Below are 16,804 nucleotides of genomic sequence, written 5' to 3' on the forward strand. Positions count from 1 at the left end.
TTTGACAGTATACAGGAAACCACATCACTTGATCAACATTACAAGTTTTTGTCTATTATTCGTAAAGCATCATGGAAAGGTGAATATGAAGATACCTTACTACCATCAGATACTGCTTTGTCTTTGCACTGGTTAAGATCATGTTGGGTTAGCAGTGTTTGGGCAGTGCCCTTCAACCTGTGTTTGACTACCCTGATGTCAAATGTTATGGCTGGGCACAGTCTGAAAATGATGCTCGTGATATTTGTATTGTTTGGGACTCTTCAGACAATATGGAGAGAGTCCGGAAAAATGTGTACCATTTGACAAGAGGTTGCAGTTGTAACAAAAATAAGTGCCTCAATAGACAGTGTAAGTGCCAAAAAAATAATCAACGATGTGGACCTGGCTGCACTTGTCGAAACTGTGAGAATGTTCCAGTAGTGGTAGATAAACCTGAAATTTTTCAGGATGATATTGATTCTGAATCCAATGAGTCACATTCCAGTAGTGAAGATACATGTAGTGATACAGAAGATCCCCCTGATCATGATATACATGCACATGAAAATGACAATTCATCTCAAAATGAGCAAGATGATTGGTTGTGAATATTTTCTGATAATGTACCCAATTTTTTGTGAGTCATTATTACATGTACAGGATGCAATACAGAGCAGAATGCAATTGGAGTATTTCTGCATTTACAGGAAGCATGCAGGATTAATATGGTGGTGCTTATTCATGATTGTTACTTCTTGTAAGGAGTTAGTGCACGCATGATGTATATCCAACTCCATTTTATAAAAAATATACGGTTGTCTTTCTTTTAGAGTTTTTATACCTTTTTTGGACTATATGCCCAAACACTTTGCCTCATACGTGTATGTCAACCAAAGATTATAACTTATTTTTAATGTGTTTGTTTTTATGTGTTTAGTAATTTTGAGATATTGCCAAAGATGACCTCTAGTTTATTGGTACATGTACACTCTGCATTGTGAAATTCTTTAGTGACAACTTAGACTACTACATGTAGAGCTCTTGATGTTTTTTTTTCTTAGTTAAAGATGGAAGTTGTCTTATGCCAAAGCTCTTTTGAAAAAAAAGTTAAGTTGTTGAAAAATTATTTTTGTTTCTTTGCATATGTATTTGTGGACCAACAAAATTGCCATTGTTTGTTTCACAAGAATATTTATACATTGTAGTTATTTATAAGCCACCAGCCACTTTCTGGCCTTCACATAACATTCAGCAACAAGTGCAGATTAACAACATGGTGCAAAACTGCAATCATATATTTCTAACTAAAATTTATCTTCATTGTTTATTTATATTTTACAGTCAAGGTCCACTCGAAATAGCACCTGACATTCCACTTGCTACACAGGTATTAATACTTGCCAAATATGTTGGTTTATTTCATTGTGGGGAAAACAGTATTCAGTGTTTTAAAAGTTTTGCAAAGAGGCAGCTGTTATTTATATTTGCAGTAAGTTTTAAATGTAACAAGAAAGGTGGTTATGCACACGTACATGTTTATTGTCAAGTATGTTGTCTTTTCTATTATGTAACCAGTTGGTATAAATATATTAAACAAAAAGTTTTGTTTTCATGTGTTTTGGAAAGTTTCATTAAAAATCCAGAAAAAAAAATCCTCCGTCGTCTGTGCTTTATTATTGGTTCTATTATTGTTTTCCCTCAGAAATGGATATGAATATGCCTATTTAACAGTCCCATGTGAGTAATGGACACTAACTTGTTAAAATGCCCTTCAGTTCAATTTCAACCGCAAGACAATAAATACTAAAAGAGAAATTCATGAATTAACTGATTGATATGTATCCTCCCAAGAAATCTGTTCTTTGCTGTGTGTGGACACATGGTACAGCGGATCCATACTGTGCACGTACATACAGAGGTGCACGATCTACACGTTTGTGACAGAGCTTTCCCAATGATGTCATTGTCAACCAATGAGAACACGGAAAGTGCATGTTGTGTCATGGCGGCTTTACCGTTGCGGTAGATTTTGGCAATCGTTGGAATAGTCCGTGCCCTGACTGGACTAGGTACATATTTACCCGAATTCAACCATTTTTAGATAGATGGTGATATTATCTGTGACGTTAGTATCAAATCTGGTTGTGGCCGTAGTCGAAAGATGAAAAATCTCGTCGTTTTTAAAGGCCCATTCGTTGACGTTTGAAGCTATTTTTCCGTTGTAAAATTCTCCCTCTAAATATCACGTAATTTCCAATCTGGTTTGATAATATAAAAAAACGGTTCAGTGTCTAAAATAAAACATAAATAATATTGACATTTGACGAATAAAACGTAAGTTTCAGAACACATTCCACGCGTTGTCGCCAGCTCATTAAGTATTCACAGCGAGGTCATCCACCGGAATGCCATGCATACAACGCACATAAAACGAACGGCTTTTCAGTGGGCTGCGGACTGACTGCGAAGGAGCGGCCATGATCAATTCGGACCATACCATTATCATAGGGGGTGATACAATGATGATAATATCATAATCATATCCAACAGCCTAAAAATTGCCTAATAACCTGAAGTAAACTTGTGCAGTTTCATAACGAAACTTTGATTTCGAACCAGTCAAAATTTTTTAGGCTGTTGGTTATGATTATAATGTTTTTATTAGGTAAAAATGAGTTTAGCCCTACCGAAGGCGCGTTGGCAGTTTGTATATTACCTATTAATATAGACTCTTCCGACAACTCAGTGCTTCATCATGGTCGCAGTATTTGAAAGAATCGTATTTTCCAAAGATTGTCCCTACGGACAATATAAAATTACTCTTTTCTTGAAAATGTAAAGATTTCCTGGTGGTAAGATTTCGAAGATTGTCTGACACTATTGTATTTACTTTACACTAAGAAATTTCAAGATAATTCGAGAGTCCCGTTTTTGAGGTCTTGCAAATCCTAAACACTGTCTTTAAAATATATTCATTTACCTCTTGCAGTGCATTCAATCACTACATCTTCGTCAAATGCACAGTTATGTATCCCTGTCATGTTACGCTGACAACTTTCAAGATCATTTTCAAGACCAGAGCACATGACATCGTATCGGTGGATCGTCTGCGTTTCATTACCAGGAGACCTGCCTCTGGTAACCATGGTAGCATTGGGGAAGCCCATCTCTCGGCAAGCTACCGTAGCTTCCTCTAGTCCCCATGAGTTCCTGCAAACCACGCCCCATTTTCCCTCAAGGAAAACTTCGAGCCGGCCTCTATTTACATTACTGCCGCCAACAAGACGAACGTTGGCTGGAAAAAAGTCACAAAAAATGTTTGGTAAAACCCAACCCAGTCTCCATCTTGTGGAGTAGTGTTATTTGTCTTCAGAGCTCAACTATAACAAGCTCAAAAGGTTTTTTTCTGTTCTTGCCAAGAGGCAAATTTCGAATGTAGATTGCGTCATTCCGAGAAAACAAAAAACGAGGAGAGCCCTCGCCCTGTGTTCGTAGTGGACAAACATGTGCATCATGGCCGAACTATACATGTAACTATTGTTTGTAGCCACAGACCTTTATACCCAGCAAGGTATGGGACGGAGCGGTACCCCCCTACGTGTTCAATCCTTATACACACTCTCAACTATTGTTACCTAACGCACCCCCCTAGATATCTGAAAAGAATTCCTGAGATTCTGATCAAACAATGACCAACAAAAAGGTAGGGGCGTGCTCCCTGTCCCACATCTTGCTTCAGACCGTATAGACAATGACAGCACCAAACAGTCGTAGGTTTTGCGTCCCCCACCAAAATGAAAACGTTTTTCATGTGGTGAGGGCAGTGATTCAATTGTATTGAAATTTCAAATTTTTGGATCGAGTCTTATAAAGTTCCTCTGCTTTTTTCGTCACTTAATTTAAATTGGACTTAAACAACCTCTCCCCGACAGCCCTCTCATTTTTCCTGACGTATTTAACTATAAATGCCCATCCTCAAATAGTGAGGTATTTCATTTATACATGCACTGGTGTATCCGGATTTGTGTGTGCTTGAGTTTGTTTCTGCATGTGTGTGTGTGGGAGCAGGTGTTTGGTACCGGATGGGTTTTGTGGGGATAAGTTGATCAGTTACATGGTAATTGGAAAATTTATCCCGTTTTTGTTTGTTCTACCTTTTCATCAGACCTTCTTGAGTCACTAAACAGTGATTGAGTTGATTAAAAGAATATCAGTTGCGTGTACTAAGTTGGGTGCTTAATTAAGTTCACCAAAAGGGTTCTCCTACGAGAGATAAATTTTCCTAGGGCTCCTGGATGGAAAAGGCTAGAAAACCAATTCCTTCTGAACTCTGGCCAGAAAAATTCACGGCTAAGGGACACTACTTTCACCACATGTACAGTTACCGTCGTCCACATCTTTGAAACCCTTTAAATATTCATAATTGCGAACAATTACAGTAAACTTGTCCAAAGCACCTGTCGATTCGGTTATTCTTTGATTCATCGAATTGGCTAACCCCATAATTCAAAACGTATGATAATTTAAATAATCCCAGGCTGGTAATTGATTCATTTGTATATTGTATGAAGTAAGGACTTATGAATATGCTGATTCGAAATCTATCCTCTGTCAACAGGGTGAGAGACTCCGTAGGTTCATATTCGTCGGAGAGATACAAATTTGGGGATGTGAAAGCTCATTTTTTATAGTCATCTTGATATCTGAATGTCATATCTGTTCTGTCGAGTTCTTCATAGCAGTGATCAGAGGAATCTTGAAGAAACTTATATAAAATGTTTTTCTCTTTTGAACGTTTGAATGTAGTTTCTGTATTCAAAGAAACACAAACACACAAACAAACACGACCTTCAAAGGAACTCGCTGTTCCTTTGCATTTAAAAGAGGTGAATTTATACACATTAAGATCAATACAAAATCTGAGAAACAGCACAAATTTCAGACGTTATTGCTCAGTAAAACATCAACTTATAAGTCAGACAGAGCGTGTGAAAGAAAATCACTAAATTACTGTAAGGCATATCAATTATCAGTTTGTATTATCACCTTACCTTCATATGTCACTCCGAAACCCTCCATCGCTAGAAGCAACCCGAAAACGAATTGCATGCCAATGGGCCGCCACAGCAGTTGTTCCATGTTGAAGAGCAAAGCTGACAAAGTGATGTACAAAAATAAGAAGACGTTCGATCTATTATCTAGTTATCCAATATTTCACCTTCTAGTATAATTTCACCCTCTAATTCATTTTTTCCAAACCCATGCCCATTTCACCTTAAAACCTAGGCTTACTTGAAAGAAAGCACAAATCTCGACCTAGTAGGTCGTGCGGCCCAAGTCCACGTTTATTAAAGGCTGTCCTTGTGCCATTTTAAATATCTGTTTTCATTTGCATATTTGATTTCCGCCTGTAAATGGGTTGTCTGAATGCTTCTGGTTTCTGACCCTCCGTGTCCTAACAGGAATTCATTGCCACATTTTGTTCTTCATAACTAAAAATGCTAATGTCCGATCTGTACTAGTAAAACAATAATTTGATGGGCAATAAAGCACACTGTACTCACCTAGTAGTTTCCCAGAACAAAACGACCAACATGAATGATCTGTCAGAATTTGTACACCTAACGGTAACTTCTAAATTGTTGTGGTAAGCTTAAGTTTTCGTTTCCGCTTGTAACGGTTTATTTTTATGGAGTATATTCAGAATGAAAGTGAAATGGTTCCTGCCCGTGTTCCACAATGAAATATTGACATTAGACTCATTTGAAACTGAAATTAAAGCACCATACATTTTGCACTGAGTGAAATGAAGCCAAACTCAATAGGTCTTATTTACCTTTGTCATAATTATGAAGGACATTTTTATCACAGCTAGCTAGAACAGAACTTTGTCCTTTTGAGGAAGGATGATCATAAATTGAAGTATACTGTATATAATCTACAAAATTCATTGCTCAGTTGACATGTCTATATTAAAATAAAGTTAGATGCTAAAGACATGGTTGTTATCCTCTTTACCACTGTTAACACGAAATGATGTACGGACATTATGACAAAATCTCAGCGCTAACAATCTATGGAGCCTGAAAGGGGACCCCTGATGGCGCTTCCGTACCCTTGGTTAGGAAATCGAGCGTGCAAAAAATCTTTGAATTTGTAATATTTTTCGTTCAGTTAATTCCTAAAAGGTTCAACTCGGGAAAGTGCCTTCGGAAAATATTTTCTGGCATTTCCTCCTGACCTAAAAGAGAAATATCCTTCCAAAATTGACCCCTGACTTCCGGAAACTAAAAAAATATATTAAGAACAGTGCAATTTCGTGGTCTTGTTCGTAGATAAACATTTATGGAATTTAACTTTACGGTAGTCTGTCGGTAAAGCCAAACTAGAAAAATATCAAAATACTCTACGGTTTTATGGAAACAAACCTAAAGCAATAGTTTATGTCACAATGTGAGAAGTTTATAAATCATGTTTACATTAAAACCACAAGTTGGGAAATATGTAAACCGTGTTTATATAAATATTGGTAGAAAGTAAATTATTGTGCTAAGAGTTACTTTCAGATTTGAGTTTGTCCCCACACACCCACTGCAGAATGTTGATGGCTATTCTAAACCAAATTTGTCAGAGAATACATAGTGGCAAGGAATGTTATGCAAATTAATCATGCTTGAGTAACTTTAGTCCAAGGCACTCCCCTGTGTGTGTGCTGTTAGGCACTACCAATGCAGCCTGAGTGGTGTATGGAAGGGTAGTCCACCTGTGTGGTGAGGTTCATGTCCTGCGTGTACTGTACATAGGGCGTGGCCCTGAAGAAAAGCCAGTTTGGAAATCAAACTGTAAGTTAATTTCACTTGGTTTATATTTATGTTTATGCCTATTTTGTATCAGATAATTGTAAGCTCATTTAAAAGATGTGTTTAAATGGCCAAAAATTATTGAAGGTTATTTGGAATCTTTTTCAAAGGGTTTCCCCTGAGGGGAACTTAAAACCTTGCTAGTTCTGAGTGAACCATTTGTTCGGAATGAACCACCTTCATTCTGAGGGAATCGTTTGTTCTGAGTGAACAACCATCATTCTGAAGAGATCATTATATTTGTTCTGAGTGAACAACCATCTTTATGAATGAACGAGCTCCAGCATAGCTACACAGTTCTCAGTGAACTAGCCACCCCACCCAGCTCGAGGTGAAACAGTACGGAGAGGTTTAAGGCCGACCATCAGGCTAGCAGGGAGAACCGTCCTTCGACCTTCCTGGAAGATCAGCCCAGGTGCTGATGTTCATCCGTGCACCCACCTGGAGACAGCTTCAATCCAAGGAGCTGGCAGACATCTTGTAGAGAACTGCATGGTACACGGGCGTGGGCATGATTCCATCCATGCAAACTGTTGACTGTTGTGAAGGTGGCCTGGTGGGGCTTGAATAATTAAATAATTAGTTATAAAGATTTATTTGTTTTATTTATTTTCAGGAAACGGCCGTAGGGGGGATATAATTAGGTATTTACACATTTTACTAATTCGATTAGAAACTGGATTTGGGTACAAGTGGTTTTTTTTTTGGTAGAATAAATGTACGGCGTAAGGCAAACTTCACAGAATCCTGGAACCCATCGACTGCAGGTACTGGTTAATCTTTGCAACGTTGTACAATTTCGTTTTTAATGTAGGCACGGGGAGTGAAAACAAATGTTAAGACCTAGGAATGATATTTTCGAAAGTGAAGGGTTGTTAATGAAATCTGTTTTTATCAATGTCCAGGTGACTTTTCCTAAATATTACTTGAAGAAGAAAAAGGTAAAATTCCAATATGATTGTCTCAATGGGTAGTTTCAGAATAATTTTTGCCAACATTACCGAATGTGATAGGGTGGCCCCACGTAAAATCCCCACAGGCAGAGTGCTCGAAGGTTTCGGAATCTTATTTCGTGACCTTTTCCTTTCAGGCTCTATTTTATAACCCTCAGATAAAATGCATTATTCACACACGGTTTGTTGATAAGCTTTCGATCAGTCAGTTGTTTGTTGCCACGTTGTTTGAAGTGTAGGCTCCCAGGCTACCCGCGTCCCTCCTTCCTTGCTTAGGAAGCCCAGGGTGTTCATATTTAGAGCGTAACTAACTGCATGAAGAAATACAAATATAAAATTGTTATAATTCAATCTGCCGGGCAAAATGGCCTGCGCAAAAAGACCACTTTGGCATAGCCATCCCAAGCCGCCGTTTGTCTAGCTTTGATCAACGTGTTCGTCAGCCGCACGGTACTGGCTAGCTATCTAGCCATTGTTGTTTGTCGTGTGCAGTGGAAAAAAAATCAAGGCGAACAGCGACCTCACGCAGCAAGCGTGATATGCAAATCAGCTGAACCCGTGCGAAAATCTTGCACTAACTGCCCACGGAGGCTTATCTCTTTCTTTATTTTGCGCGAAATTTCTTGCGCAAAGCTTGTATGGGAAATAGCACCCTCACGAGTCGAGATCATGAAAGGTCACTCTTGCAATGCCACCCCATTGACTAATAGTAATGTGGCGCCGCGCCCCTCCGACGAAGGCGCCCTCCTCCTCGAGGCGCGGAGCGTTGGACGGCATGCCGGAGAGTCCCTGAGCGGCTAGGGACGAGTCCGTTGGGACCAAAGTATACCGTCCCCCAAGAAATTTGGTCTTTGTCGAAATGAAGGCTAATCTGATTGGTCAAAACTTAATGACGTAACCCGGACTGACCTGACTTGAAATAAACTTCGCCTGGACACCTGACATATAATACAATTAATAAGCGGCTGGTTTATTCATCAACACACTCAACCAATACACCAGTAGAGGGCGCTATTGACGGGAGACTGTGTGATTATACGTGACTGGACTTCGCCCAGAGCAGCGAACACCACAATTAATTGTGGGCATCCAGTGCCGAATCATGGACTGCAGCAAGTCTACGGGGCTTATTGTCAGGGCTGCATTACACGCAACTCACGCCGTGAGATAGCAATCTGCCCTTGCATAGACCGCAAGCTCATATCAGGAACTATACCGCACCACCAATTAGCCCCTCAACCTACCGAGCCTCTCAACAACACACGCACCACTCGGACTTGGGCATAATCACACTAGGCTAGGTGACTTGAACCCTTGCACAGGATTCTCGACCCTTACCTCAGGATCAGCCCTTGATCATGACGACCAAAGATTGTATAGCGCTGCGCAGCGGCGCAAGATGGGCAACTCTCCGCTGAAACGCGTAATCGCCATGGGTGCCATTTTGGTGTGATATTGCGCCACAGTATAATGCGCGAAGTACAAAAAATGTACATGCACACTGTGCGTTTCTGGCCGGCGTTCCGTGTACGCATGGATCGCGAAGCATATTGTCGTCGACGTGTGCAGCCATCAACCATTTTTTTTTCTCCTCCAGGTCTATGCATCAACAGCAAGTAGGCTCAAGAAAAGCTCGGAACTATCATTCTTACATTTTCCCAAGAACAAAGAAAGGCGAGTAGTAATTTAAATAGTGCAAAGTGAAATTTACCAAAAAATAGGCATACAATAGCGGAAAACACATAGCCTAAGTTAGATTGAGCCCCTAAATTAATGACGTTCATATTTGTAATGAGCCTCTGACCCGTGAATGCATGTACATTGTAATTGGCTTAACATTCTACTAAACACCTAGGCATACGCTACAAATATTTACTGGCATATTGGACAAAGGATGAAAACCACACCACCTTCTTTAGGAGTTTTATCAAGCTTTCTTTATGTCACAGACAGTATGGACAGTGAAAACAACAAAAGCACAGAAATTGCACAGTTTGTAAATTCAGACTTGTTGCCGTAAAGAAAAAAAAACTTGAATTTTACTATGTGCTTACATTTTATTTGATGTTTCCATTTCAATACAGATGCCAATTTTAGGTTCAAAACACCCACATGAAGGATCTTCTGAAGAGAACCCAATGGTGTCTCTACACAAACATCTGCCTGTGTTCCAATTATTTTGAACCCAGTCAGTTTACCAATCACCTCCAAACAAGCTGAAATGGAATGAAGTGCCCACAATGTTTGAGGTCCCAAACCCACCAAAACTTGTGACACCTCAACGATAAAAACGAGGATGCTAAAGGAAGCTTGAGCCAGATGTGACATAAAAAAGTCCACTAAAACTGGCCAAAAGAAAATAATTACATACAGATATACGTACATGTATCATATATATATGTGTATATACAATTAATACAATGCGCAATATGGGGTTCAGCCAATGGATGCTTGATTTATATATGCATATATGTATTCTTTGACTAAAAAATGTTGCACACGATCATAGTAGATGGTCCCTTAACTGAAGATGGCATTCATCATAGGAAAACCAAAAAAGCTCTACTCAAGGAAAGAGTCAAAACATCTCGACTGAGAGAGAAAGTGCAACGGCTTCAGAACATCCCCTCACATGTTACCACTCCAGCTGAAATAATGAGCAACCTCACCAAAGGTGCTACTCGGTACATGGATGAACCAGATGTTTTTCTTTGCTTCTCAAATTGACAAATACGCAACTCATCAAGGTGTGTAAATGTTAGAGGTAGAAGATGGTGTTATGCAAAGTAATTGCCTTGTCTCTTGATTCTGAAATTAATTGATTGTATGCCAACTAGGATGCAGTAATGTGAAACTGTACAATACACTTGCAATTTCAGAGGAAAACAATACTTCTTGCTTAATGAAAAAAAAAAGGTCATTTGCATGTTTGATCAGCCTCATTTCCTTAACTAAGAATACAAGATCAAACTTACATAACTACCTTCTTAGATACATGTATAAGGGTTCAGAGGGGGCCACTGGACATGTAAAATGGTCCTACATTTGTTTGGGGAGTGTGATTCACAAATGCCCATTCGTATGGCATCAAACTTTCACGAGGTCCCTTTGACAACTTCTCAAAAATTGAGAGTGAATAAAGCGGCACAGGTCTTGAGTCACACCGTTGCAGCAGGCATCTACACTTGAACTTCTCATGGGAAACACCCTGCTGAAGCTGCCTACACTTTAGAGTTCATCGATAAAATCGATAACCTGTTTGATGCATTTAACAGCAGGACCTGAAATGAGAATCAGGTTTTGAAGAGACCTATGTCAGAAGGAACAAACCATACATCGTTTTTAAGTACTACTATACCATGGCTTAAAAGTTTGGAAATTGTTGGATCTAATGGTCTGTGTATTAAAGGTATGGATTTTGAATATTTCTTCCCTTCTCCAGCTTTGAAAGGACATGAAAACAAGTGATAGTGTGAAATTTCTTTAACAGGTAGATTCTACCACGATGTAGTTGAAAATCTTGTTTCAACAGTAAAGCAGAAGTGTGGGTTTCATGACAACCCAACTACATCCCAGGTTAGGTTTGGTGTGTAGCAGGCTCTGATAGATTCATGCTAACATTGAGCTCTCTTTCACAGAGAATAGGGCCCTAACAACACCACCACAAAGTGACATCATCACCTTCAGGACCCCTAAACAAACATACCTGTTACCCAGCCTGTTCTTAATACCATCCATATGGTTACCAGTGTTGTACAAGCCTGAAAAGTCATGTTGTTCCTTTTCAGTATGACCAGTGCAGATTGGCTTCGTTGTCATCCGAAGCAATTTTACATAATCCATGCTTCCTGTTTATACACAACAAAGCATGGGATACTACAAAATAAGATTCTGGGTCACTTATGGTGCTGTCACATTCCTTTTTTGACTTCTGTACCCCCTGTGAACAGGTATTTAGAACAGAAACAGATCTTCCACAGAATAACCAGTAAAATTTGTAATGAAACGTGCCGTGGGATATCTGCCCCCAGGCGTACGAGAAACAGGTATGTAGGGCCTAGGCTACAACTTCTTGTGTTTAAGATTGCTGCACGATCCAACGGCCGCAACCCAGAGAATGTAACCACACAGAACACACCAAAATTGTCCGATTTTATCTCCAACGGTTTTAAGTTATGATGTTACACATTTGTATTTATGATAAATATAAGTTTCAATCTTAATTGGGGGTAAATATTTACCTTACTGCCCCGTTTTCTTGGATAGAGCTTCCCGCCGCCATATGTCACGTGTACAAACAGCTCGCCATTTGTACACCAAAATGGCAGATCGTGACCTCCATGAAATTAACACATGCGGGATGGTCAGTTCCCCATCTTGCGCCGTTAGGCAGCGCTATATAATCTTTGATGACGACTAGGCATGTGCGCGCCTTTTATAGCTTTCGCGCTGCTATGACCACAAAACGCACAAGGCGGAGCCTATGCGCCGCGCTTGCTTAACACACAACTACGCGCCCCCTATCTGCCTCTGTTACTGGGCAGAGCGCCATCTATAACTTTGCACCGTGCCTAGTGACTAACGCCCTCTTTCACGTCACAGCAATGATATCCAATAAGGTGAATATTACTTAAGTTGTTTTGGTAAAAATCGGGTGAAAGAGTTCTATACATGAAGTTCATTTCACATGTACACCCCGTGTACAAACCCTCTGAGACTGGTCCGAAATATAACATTTTCATTGAAAAAGTTTATACAGTTGACTCTCATTATAAAGAATACTGTCGTAACAAAGTGCTGTTATAAAGAACAGATTTCAGGAATCCCAATTTATTAAATTGTTATGTGTTTCGTTGTTTTTAAAATCCTTTTATAATAAAGTCCTGGTTATTACAAAGTAATTTGTCTAGTCCCTACAACTTTGTTTCAAAGAGAGTCGACCGTACTCTGTCATTGCTAAAATGGACTTTCCTGACCTCTGATTTCTGGGAACTAACTGATCCCTCCGCCCCATTTAATGTTGCATTAAAGGCTGGTGCACGGCCAGGGTGAACCTTGCAACATAGGAATGGGGGGGGGGGGGTGGTCGAAGGGGGGAGGGCACAATCTAAACTACCCGAGCCAATGAAAAATTCTGAAACAACTTATGTTGTAATAATACTTAATTTTTTGTAAAAGAATTTTCTATTGATTCGCGTTGAGTTTGTTTGTTTAAAAAAACCGGGCGGCCAAAAGGGCCAAAATAGGCCAGAAGGGTCAAAATTAATTTTACAAAAAATAAAGTATTATACATCCAAACCAAATTGGTTTCAGAATTTTCCCAAATGATTTGCGTTTAGCTTCGTTGTGAAAAAGTGAAGTAAACTGCTGGCGACCTTTGGTTCGGACATTATTTTTCTTTTTTTTCAATTATTTCATATTTTTATTTACTGTTTTTATTTTGGGAACTTTTTGGGGTATATTGTTTTCAGATGTTAGTTCTTTATTTTTCAAATTATTTCTGTTATAAATGTTTTAGAGTTTGTTTTACCATTTACATTTTGATATGAAAATGTTGTTCGCCCGTGATTATTTATTTTTGGTGAGATTAATTTTTGTGTCATTTAACTTTAAATTTTGTTTAATTAAATATTTCAATAAGTTGTTTCTCAAATGGTTTTGGTGGTTGCTTTGTGTTTTATTTTGATTTTTGAATAAGAAGATTCTGTTTGCTCGTAATTGTTTATTTTTGGTAAAATTAATTTTGACCCTTTCGGCCGCCCATAGAGAGCATGGCGCTAGATTAAAGGTCAAATAATGTTTTCTGGTCATGTATGAATGTATTTATGTATCACATATTACATACCAACAGTTTCGCCACCTCTTTAAAATATCAGTTCGTTTTCAGTGTGAATCTAGGAAGCTACTACATTTGCTTTCCGTGGTACAAAACAGTACAATATACCACACGAGTTAAGTCGCCACCGTGAGTTAAGTAAGTCGCGGCTGCGAGTTATATTACTGGCAACAACGAAAGAGAAACGCACCGCCGTGAAAGAGAAACGCATCGTGGCCCTAACGGGTTTCCGTACAATTTAACTGTCCTGTATCTATTGATATCCACTATGAAGACTGGATAGGAAATCGCACATTGTTTAGCGCAAAAATGTGCGGCCAAACGATGGAGGCACGCGTTTCAGGAGGGTAATGTGATTCTGTATGCTGCACATTTCTGGTTATGTTGATTATGGACATTTTTTTCTCATTGGACAGCAATTATGCCCCATCAGTCTCCCTTTCAAAACGAGTAAATGATAAACAGAAAATGTAAGAATTAACTGACCATGCTCGTATTTAATAACCCACTCAAAATCGATATTAACCTGTTTTTGTATGTTTGTGTTTTATAAATCAGTTTTCATACCTGTTGTGTACGGTCTAATTGGGGCAATATCTACAAGTTGCTTCGATTCAATCGTGATTTGTTCACTGTGTAAAATGTTGAGATTTCCAAGACCCAGCAAATATAATGTTTAAAACTGTCCACTTGCTTTCTGTCTGATTGCAATGAGGTAAAAACTGAAAACCTCTGAAATAAAATGAAATAATTTTCACTAACTTTTTTAAATCTTAATTTTAATTTGACATACTCACAGGAAAAATTGTACAGAAATTCATTCATATATTGAATACATTTATTGAAAACCGACATGTGGCATACAGAAGTGTGAGAATTTGTTTCGGTGAATACATTATGAGTGCAGATGTAACTGAACGGCCAAACTAAGTTACTGCCACTTTCACCACAGACACTCATAAACCAGATAGATAAAACGTGAGTTCACAACTTGACTAAAGATTGACATTCATATTACCTTTTTTTAGAAGTAGAAAAGTCAGTGTTTGCTGAGAAGGAATATTTCTATTATTTAGACAAAGACTCTTTCATTGCATTCACTGTTAATTTTCCTGTTTGTTATTCCATTCAACAAAAGCTTAAGCTCTCTGCCTATCTTTGTTTCATCGCCTACCATAAAGAGTTCCGACACTTACATTGCATCGTTTGTCACATGATTTCGGTTCAATAAGTCTGCAGATCTGCAGATAGAATAACAAATTTGCAAAGCATTATTAGTAGCAGGGCAACTATAAAACTTTAAGTACACACATAAGGAAATGTAATGGAAATGCTACTGTATTGCTTTAAATATTTTCTTTAGTTTCCTGTGTAACTTATAATTTTATCAATCTTGGTTTGTTGTTCTCAATTGTACTTTAATACAGGTTTACACCTTTGTGGCACAAATTTATACATTTATAATTGGTTAACTGTATGGTATTTTACGGAATCATACAGCCTGCTGATTAAATCTGCAAAGCGCATTGAGTTTTTTTTCTGCTTTTGCATTTATTAATGTTGATCATTTTATTACTATTATCATCTATACTGGGTATACATGAGGATAAACACACCACCATACACGAATCCTTACAGCAAGACTTTTTAAATGAAATTCCCCTACATTCAAAATGATTAGTGACAGATTCAGCATTAAAAATATATTTAAAAAAGATTAATACAAAAATTTGAGAGGGTGTAAGCCACGTGTGCCCCTCTGCATCCACTACCAATTCTGCACGGGTTCAGGCCACCAACAAATTTTTATTGAAAAAATAGCTACCTGTTCCCGGTCTGTTCGCTGTCGCGTTCAAATGTCAGGGATTTGCTGTGCCATATAGGGTGCTATAATCAAGAGGATACTTCAAAAGATCTGCATTTCTATCAGATTCCTGCCAATCTGAAATAAAGAGCGAAATGGGTTCTCTGGATGGCAATTCGCCGCGATACCTGGACTCCAAACTCGCACACACGACTCTGCAGTATTCACTTCAATGTGCGTAGGCCATGTCGGACTAACATTAATACAGTTCCCTGACGTGGCGCACTGTGGACTTTCTATTGCCTTTCGTCTCACAGTAGTGCCAAGCCTTTGAAATGTATCATACCCTGTGAATAGAATCCAAGTTATAAGCAGTGTCGGAAAATGCGATTTTTTTCATGGGCTTCGTCATTTTCGTCAAGAACTTCGATTCAAAATGCTTGTTACTATGGAACTTTACAGCAATATGGCGACGAGTCGAAAGTCGGGTGACAACGTGAATTCGGTGAATAACTTCTGTAGGGAAGTAAGAGCTGCTTTTGAATGCAACGCCATAAAATGTTTAATGCAGTACACAGCACAAGTATGAAAAAAATTGTAAACTAAAAGTATAGAGATGTCACCAAGCCGAGGTGAAATCTCAAACATCTGTCCTATTAAAAAGTATTGTCTTACTTTAGGTATGCAAGTATATTCTAACATTAGCTGAACTAGACTATGGTAATTCCAGAATTCCTACTATTGGGCATAGATAACAAATATATCGCCGCCAATTAAAACTTTGCAGAAATTAATTATACCTAGATATACTGATAATAAATGCCCCGTGTGGATTGTTCGAAAGCAAGTAAATGTACCTTCACTTATACACAACTACATATAATAACTAAATTGGTAGAGATATTGCGACTAGGCTCAAGCCTGTGCATGAAACATCTGTCTCTACGAGCCTTGAGCCGAACCAAGAGGGGGCTCAATGTTCTTAGCAACGGAAGCTCCTTTGGTAGGAACTAAACTTCGCTGGTACACGAACGATTGAGAAAAACACTTGTTACGGTCATATCACTTCTAGCAAAACGTACACCTCTGACCAAAATGGCTCTTTTCAACCAGTGAGGGGGTGCTTCTGTTCTGGTCAAAATCGTGTAACCTCACTACGAAGCCACCGTAACTGTCCAAGACATCAGGCAGGGTGGGACATGAAGCACACATGCCTGCCAAAACAGTAGCCTCCATCCTGTCTACGACGCCATTTTTGTAGCGGTCCGGCCCCCTGGCCGATCGCTCGGGGGCGGCGGTCCGTCCGCCACTGAAGGGGGAATTGGAGGCCAGGCAGGCAAAAAGAAAAGTTCAGCAGACACTGAAAGAC

General features: G+C 39.0%; 1 protein-coding gene across 2 annotated transcripts in view; it reads right to left on the reverse strand.

Moving 5' to 3' along the window:
- Positions 1-5,628, reverse strand: part of LOC110990790 (scavenger receptor cysteine-rich domain superfamily protein-like) — a 28,819-nt gene extending 23,191 nt beyond the window's left edge. Inside the window, exons 1-3 of one of the 2 annotated variants that reach the window (XM_087138828.1) lie at positions 5,547-5,628; positions 5,034-5,135; positions 2,963-3,277 (exon numbers count right to left, since the gene is read on the reverse strand). In XM_087138828.1, coding sequence (XP_086994954.1) covers positions 2,963-3,277; positions 5,034-5,121 — 403 coding nt within the window. In that variant the 5' untranslated portion in view covers positions 5,122-5,135; positions 5,547-5,628. Of the gene's footprint in view, positions 1-2,962; positions 3,278-5,033; positions 5,422-5,546 lie in introns of those variants that run through there. The other variant, XM_087138830.1, reaches the window with a different exon arrangement.
- Positions 5,629-16,804: the final 11,176 nt, after the last annotated feature.

Source organism: Acanthaster planci, linkage group LG01 (assembly GCF_054643075.1).
Source record: "Acanthaster planci isolate LZ-2023a linkage group LG01, COTS_SCS, whole genome shotgun sequence".
Lineage (NCBI taxonomy): Eukaryota > Metazoa > Echinodermata > Asteroidea > Valvatida > Acanthasteridae > Acanthaster > Acanthaster planci.